This window comes from Orcinus orca, chromosome 5 (genome assembly GCF_937001465.1).
Source record: "Orcinus orca chromosome 5, mOrcOrc1.1, whole genome shotgun sequence".
Taxonomy (NCBI): domain Eukaryota; kingdom Metazoa; phylum Chordata; class Mammalia; order Artiodactyla; family Delphinidae; genus Orcinus; species Orcinus orca.
In genome coordinates, this window is record NC_064563.1 from 135,440,417 (window position 1) to 135,448,380 (window position 7,964).

The window sequence follows — 7,964 nt, forward strand, 5'->3', positions numbered from 1 at the left end:
TCCCAAGAATGAAAGCACATTGACTCAATATCCTAAGATTATTATCCCTACTAAGCAACTATAAAGAATTTACAAATCCCAGTTTCTCCAGAATAAGCCATAGCGGGTCTTCATAAGAGCAATTGTAACGGGGAAGAGCAAAATCCAACTCCATGTTGAATCTGTTTCTTTTACTTTAACCTTTGCTTTTCATTGCTTTTGTTATTATAATCATTAAAAGGATGCTGTCTATAGCTGTAAGCATACATAATGGCCTGCCTCACAGAACACTGACCCTCTGCCCAAATGTTAAACTAAAGTGCCTTTGTTCAGCTCACAAGGAGGCGTTCTGCCCACCTGTGAACAGCTGCAGAAAAGAAGAAATTAACACACCCCATCCCTTGATGCTGGCCAAGCCAGGAGATATTTTGCAAGACTAATGGCCTTTTTTACTTTACTTCCTCACCTCCTCCACCTCTCTGTTCTGTAAAAGAAACTGGCATCCAGACCCCAATAAGATGGTACTCTGGGACCCTAGTCCACCGTCTTCTTGGACACCCAGCTTTCCAAATAAAGTCACTATTCCTTGCCTCAACACTTCCTCTCCCAATTTATTGGCCTGTCATGCGGTGAGCAGAGCGAGCTTGGACTTGGTAGCACAATGATAATTTTTAATAAATGATTATCTCTATTTCCTCAGAGAAAATTCTCTTCCAGTTTGGGTTGTCTTCTTTGTGCCCAGCAAGCTTCTTGCATTGAGGTCTCTCTTTCTTGCTTCAAGGACCTCATTAAGGCAGTTCTAGTCAACCACTCAATCTTTATCAACTTATTTCTAAGGAAATATTTATTGCTCAGCAGTATCTGCCAAAAGCTTGCTGTCTCCTTAGGGAAGTGTTGGCCCCAGACTGCAGCTCTGGGTCTCACTAATTTCTGTTCTTCTTTTACCAGCTGCATTTGTTTTTCCTGCTGTGATTGGAGTTCTGTTTGCTGTGGAAATAAGAGGGGTGTTTGAATTCCTTTCAGGGGGAAAGAAATACTTCCTCCTTGGTGTCTAGGCTGAAGACACACCTCTCCACTGTAGAACATCAGGGCATGTTCTGTGTGACACTGTGAGTCAACCCCCTGGCAGAAGCAGCTCAGGGGTAATTTTTCAGGCATGATTCACACAAATTATTGAAATATACTAGTGTTAATAAATATGTTTTAGAATAAAATTCAATATCCACTCATGATAGAAACTCTCAACAAACTGGGTATAGATGGAATGTTTCCTATTATAATAAAGGGCATATATATGGCAAGCCCACAGCTAACATCATACTTAATGGCGAAAAGCTGAAACTTTTTTCTCTAAGATCAGGAACAAGACAAGGATATCAACTCTCACCACTTTTATTTAATGAAGTATTGGCAGTCCTAGTCAGAGAAACTAGGCAAGAAAAAGAAATAAAATTGATCCACATCAGAAAGAAAGAAGTAAAGCTCTCTCTATTTGCAGATGACATGATGTTATATATAGAAAATCCTAAAGAGTCCACCCAAAAGCTGTTAGAACTAACAACAAATTCAGTAAAGTTGCAGGATACAAAATCAGTATACAAATACTGGTAGTGTTTCTATACACTAATAACCAACTATCAGAAAGAGAAATTAAGAAAGCAATCCCACTTACAGTTGCATCAAAAAGAACAAAATATGTAGGAATAACTTTAACCAAGGTGGTGAAAGACCTGCACATTGGACATTATAAGACATTGATGAAAACATTGAGGATGGCATAAATAAATGGAAAGGTATTCCATTCTCATAGATTGGAAGGATTAACATTGTTAAAATGTCCATACTGCCCAAAGCAATTTATAGATTCAATGCAATTCTTTTAAGATTCCAATGGCATTTTTCTCACAAATAGAATGAGCAAGTCAAAACTTTGTATGGAACCATGGAAGACCCTAAATAGCAAAGGCAAACTTGAGAAAGAACAAAGCTGGAAGTATCACACTCCCTGGTTTCAAATCATATTACTAAGCTACAGTAATCAAAACAGTATTGTATTGGCATAAAAACAGACACATAGATCATTCAAACAAAAGAGAGAGCCCACAAATAAACCCGTACATATATTATCAATTAATTTATGACAAAGAATCCAATAATACACAATGGGGGAAAGGAATATACAGTCTCTTCAATAAATGGTGTTGGGAAAACTGGACAGCCACAGGTGAAAGAATGAAACTGGACACCTATCTTATACCATAAACAAAAATTAACTCAAAATGGAAATCAAAATGGATAAAGACTTGAACAAGTTTATGTTCAAACTTCTAGAAACAGTAAAGCTTCTAGAAGAAAACATAGGCAATAAGCACCTTGATGATTTTTTGGATTTGACACCAAAAGCAAAGTCAACAAAAGCAAAAATAAACAAGTGGGATTACATCAAACTAAAAACTGCACAGCAAAGGAAATCATCAATAAAGTGAAAAGGCAGCTTATGGAATGGGAGAATATATTTTTAAATCACATATCTGAAGAGTTAATATCCACAATATATAAAAAACTCATACAACCAAATGCCAAACAAATAACCTGATGCAAAAATGAGCAGAGGATCTGAATAGACATTTTTCCAAAGAAGACATACAAATGGACAACAGGAAAAGGTGTGCAACATCACTAATCATCAGGGAAATGCAAATCAAAACCACTATGAGATATCATCTCACACCTGTTACAATAGGTATTATCAAAAAGGCAAGAAATAACAAGTTTTGGTGACGATGTGGAGATAAGGCAACCCTGTTCACTGTGGATGGGAATGTAAACTGGGGCAGCCACTATGGAAAACAGTATGGAGGTTCCTCAGAAATTAAAAATAGTACTACCATATGATCTAGCCATTCCACTTCTGGGTATTTATCTGAAAGAAATGAAAACACTAAATGAAAACCATACCTGTACCCCCTGCTCATTGCAGCATTATTTACAACAGCCAAGACTTGTAAGCAACTTAAGTGCACATAGATAGATGAATGGATAATGAAATTGTCAGATATATATCAGGATATTGTTCAGCCATAAAACACATAAGAAAACCCTGCCATTTGCCACAATATGGATGAAACTTGAGGGTATCATGCTAAGTGAAATAAGTCAGCAGAGAAAGACAAATACTGTACAATCTCAATTATATAAGGGATCTGAAAAAAAAACAAACCCTCATAGGTACAGAAACCAGATTGGTTATTACCAGAGGCAGGGGGTGGTAGTTAGTGAAATATGTGAAGGTAGTTAAAAGGTACAAACGTCCAACTGTAAAATAAATAAGTTTTGGGGATGTAATATACAACATGGTGACTATAGTTAATAATACTGTAGTGTATATTTGAAAGTTGCTAAGAGAGTAGATTTTTTTATATATAAATTTATTTATTTTATTTATTTATTTTTGGCTATGTTGGGTCTTTGTTGCTGTGCACAGGCTTTCTCTAGTTGCAGCGAGCGGGGGCTACTCTTCGTTGTGGTGTGCGGGCTTCTCATTGTGGTGCCTTCTCTTGTTGCAGAGCACGGCTCTAGGTGCGTGGGCTTCAGTAGTTGTGGCACGCAGACTCAGTAGTTGTGGCTCGTGGGCTCTAGAGCACAGGGTCAGTAGTTGTGGCACGTGGGCTTAGTTGCTCCACAGCATGTGGGATCTTCCCAGACTAGGGCTCGAACCCGTGTCCCCTGCATTGGCAGGCAGATTCTTAGACACTTCACCACCAGGGAATTCCAAGAGAGTAGATCTTAAAAGTTCTCATTGCAGGAAAAAATATTTGTAGCTACATGTGGTGATGGATGTTAACTAGATTTGTGGTGATCATTTCACAACATATACAAATATCAAATTATTAAGTTGTACAAGTGAAACTAATATAATGTTATATGTCACATATTTCAATTTAAAAAAAAATTTTATAGTCCAGTGGGACTTGTGAATGCAAGCCCCGTTAACTATCAGAGCTAGGTGATTTGCAGGCCTGTCCCTCAGGTGGAAGCCATAGTAGGTGGGGTGCTACATGTGTGGACAAGCTCCTTCCAGGGAGATACTGATGGCTTGGTTTTATTGTCGGAATGAGCCAGAGGGAGAAGATGGGGAAGTGTCCACTGGTTCTTCCAGGCTCCAGGGGAGGATTGCAGTCAGCACCTGGATGTATGCTCATTAGAAAACTGGATCCTTAGGCAGCAGGTTGTAAAGTATGCGGTCAAACTCCTTTCAGGGAAAGGCTGGGAGATGGGTGTTTCTGTCTGCTCCCTCTGTGCTGAGTCCCGGGGAAATTGCTGCATTAAGTGCTTATGCTCGCTTTAAGAACAGCTTCTTTGTTTTCTATAGTCAAGTTCATGAACATAAGCACCATTGGCTCTCAGAGCTTGGTTTTTGGGGTGTCCACCCCACAAGTGGGAACCTTAGAAGTTGGGGTGCTAGATGTTCAGTCCAAACCCTTCACTCTGAAAATGAATCCGGCCTCTGTACCCTGACACTGAATTAAACCTTAGAGACAGAGTTTTGGTCAAAGTAGAAAAAAAATAGCTTTATTGCTTTGCCAGGCAAAGGGGGCCAGAGCAGGCTAATGCCCTCAAAACTGTGTGTTCCCCCTTGGAGAGGGTAGTGAGAAGTTTTATAGTAATGGGTCAAAGAGGGCGTGATCAGTTCATGGACATTCTTCTGGCTGGTTCGTTGTGAGGTAAGTAGGAATCAGCATCATCAACCTTCTGGTTCCAACCAGTCTGGGGTCTCTGTGCTTGTGGGCAGCATACCATTAACTTCTCCCACCTTGTGGGGTTTTCAGTATCTGCAAAACAGCTCTAAGATATTGTGATGTATGTCCCTTGGTGGGGAGCCCAGACCCTGCCCCAAGGCTGCACTATTGTTTCTTTCTTTTTTTTTTTTTTTTCCCTGCGGTACGCGGGCCTCCCACTGCCGTGGCCTCTCCCATCACGGAGCACAGGCTCCAGACGCGCAGGCTCAGTGGCCATGGCTCACGGGCCCAGCCGCTCCGCAGCATGTGGGATCCTCCCGGACCAGGGCACGACCCCGTGTCCCCCGCATAGGCAGGCAGACTCCCAACCACTGCACCACCAGGGAAGCCCTATTGTTTCTTTTCACTGTTCCTCCTTGTCTCTGGATCCCCTCCTTTCCCTAATTAGCAACTGTTTGAACCTGACCTTGGAACTCAGAGGGGTTCATGGAGGCTGAATGAAGCCTATTTCCTGTAATCAAAGAAATGAGGGACACAGAAAGGCTTTTGTGCCCAGGAGGCCCACAGTTGATACAAGAGTATCAACTCTTCAGGGAGAAACTGGGAGTTAGGGGTTCTCTCCAGATTGTATGGCACTGTGCTACAGATGGGGTTTATGACACAGGTATATCTCCACCTTTCCAACCTGTTTTTATGTGGGTATTCTCTCATTCCCCTGATGTGTAGGAGTCACTCAGCTAGTCTCTGGATTTCTCAGAGGGAATTGCTCCTCATGTAGCTATACATTCAGTGTGTCTGTAGGAAGAAAGAAATTCAGGAGCCTGCTATGTTGTCATCTTGTTCTGGAGTCTCTCAGTGTTCCACTCTAGAACTTTTGGACTTATTTTTGCTCTTTCCTCTTAGAGTTACATCTCTTAATCAATGCAACAAGCATCTTGACTGTAATCTCATTGAGAATAAGTGGATGTTGCTTAAAGTTTTCACTTGCTAATTTTAGCCCTTTGAATTCCAGCCAAGAGGAAAGGAAATGCCATTCAGCATACAGATCAGAAGTCAAAATTAGGAAGCTCACCAACAGAGAAAGCAAAGGAGAGTTGTCATTCTTCCATGATGAAAATGAAATACCTCTTGCTTTTACCCATGTTCATACCACATCTATAAAAATGTAACAAAGAGGGTGGTACAATGGAAAGTGAGAGATGGAGATGAAAGGTTCTAGGTTCTAGCCTGGGCTTTGCCACTCATGGAGCTATTTGGAACACTATTCTCTAAGTCTTGGTTTCATTATCTGTAAAATTAGAGTGTTAAACCAGTTTTTATATTGTAAGAATCTATCTGAAACCATTATTAATATTATATGATATATTTCTATTGCTGGTATTTTTTAAATTAGTTTTGATATAAAAGGCTAAGTAGGGTGATTCCAACCCCTTATCATGAGAATATTAGTGAACTTCATTTTTAGAAAGAAAGTCATATCTAATTATTTATTTTAATATTTTATTTTATAACTTCATATTTCTATAAATAATATATAGTTTCCTTAGAGATCAGAAAGATGAAGGAGGCCCAGAAATTGGAAAGTAACGTGCAAATAACGTGTAAGGGAACAAACTTTGCCATTTAGTCTTCTTTTTTTTCTCTCGTAAAAAAATTAGTTTGGACCTCTACGCTGCCACCGTCCCCTCAGCCACTCGCTTCATGGGTTGGGCCCACTGGCACAGGGACTCCAGCTGCACTGTAGCTTCCCTCCGAGCCCTTTAGTCTGCCCAGGTCTTCTGGCCCGGCCCAACCCAGCCTATGAAGATGGTGGACTGCGAGCAACTAGTGCAGAAAGCCAGGCTGGCAGAGCGCTATGACGACATGGCCATGGCAGAGATGAATGAGCCACTGTCCAATGAAGAAAGAAACCTCCTCTCAGTGGCCCACAAGAATGGAGTTGTGAAACCGAGAACGACCCATAGTGATGCTGGGCTCAAAAGCCTTTCTGTGTCCCCCATTTCTTTGATTACAAGAAATAGGCTTCATTCAGCCTCCATGACCTACCCTGAGTTCCAATGGGCAGGTTCAAACAGTTGTTAATTAGGGAAGGGAGGAGGATCCAGAGATAAGGGAGGAACAGCCAAAAGAAACAGTAGTGCAGCCTTGGGGCAGAGTCTTGGTCCCTATCAAGGGATACACATCACAATATCTTAGAGCTGTTTTGCAGATACTGAAACCCCCACCAGGTGGGAGAAGTTAATGGTATGCTGCCCACAAGCACAGAGACCCCAGACTGGTTGGAACCAGAAGGTTGATGATGCTGATTCCTACTTACCTCACAACCAACCAGTCAGAAGAATGTCCAAGAGATGATCACGCCCTCTTTAAACCATTATTATAAAACTCCTCACTACGTCCTTCAGGCCAGGACACACAGTTTTGAGGGCATGAGCCCACTGTGGCCCCCTTTGGCAAAGTAATAAAGCTATTCTTCTCTACTTCACTCAAAACTCTGTCTCCAAGATTTAATTTGGTGTTGGGGTACAAAGACCAGATTCTGCTTCAGTTGAGGCACACCATTCTTCCTGGACGGTCATTATTAGCACTAAGCAGAAGACATCCGTAAATGGTAATGAGAAAAAGATAGAGATTGTGATGCTTACCGGGAAAAAATGGAAGAGTTGGAGGTGGTATGTCAGGATGTGCTGAGCCTGCTGGATAACTACCTGATCAAGAATTGCAGTGAGACCTAGTGTGAGAGCAAAGTGTTTTACCTGAAGATGAAAGGGGACTATTACTGCTACCTGGCCGAATTCACCACTGGAGAGAATAGGGCGACCATTGTGGAGTCATCTGAGAAAGCCTATAGCAATGCCCATGAGATCAGCAAGGAGAACATGCAGCCCACTCACCCCATTAAATTAGGCTTGGCCCTTAACTACTCCATTTTCTACTATGAAATCCAGAGTGCCCCAGAGCAAGCCTGCCACTTGGCCAAGACTGCTCTCGATAACACCATCACCGAGCTCTAGACGCTCTCAACAGGACTCCTACGGGGACTCCACACTCATCATGCAGCCCCTCTGCAACCTCTTGCTCTAGACAAGTGATCAGCAAGACCATGACGGGGGAGAAGCAACAATTAAGGCCCCCAGGTGGACTGTCAGGGCACGCTGATGTTACTACTGCAGTCTTTTTTACCATGAGTTGAGTGTTGGGTGGGGGAGGGTAAGGGAGGGATGACCTTCCTAGGGAAAAACCCAT

At 41.8% G+C, this 7,964-nt stretch overlaps 1 protein-coding gene across 1 annotated transcript; it reads left to right on the forward strand.

The window, feature by feature from the left end:
• Window positions 1–6,524: 6,524 nt before the first annotated feature.
• On the forward strand, window positions 6,525–7,732 carry LOC101277481 (14-3-3 protein gamma-like). Its single transcript, XM_033417761.1, has 3 exons — window positions 6,525–6,656; window positions 7,272–7,380; window positions 7,488–7,732. The coding sequence occupies exons 1-3, from the start codon at window positions 6,525–6,527 to the stop codon at window positions 7,730–7,732; spliced, it is 486 nt and encodes a 161-aa protein (XP_033273652.1).
• The last annotated feature ends 232 nt before the right edge of the window (window positions 7,733–7,964 follow it).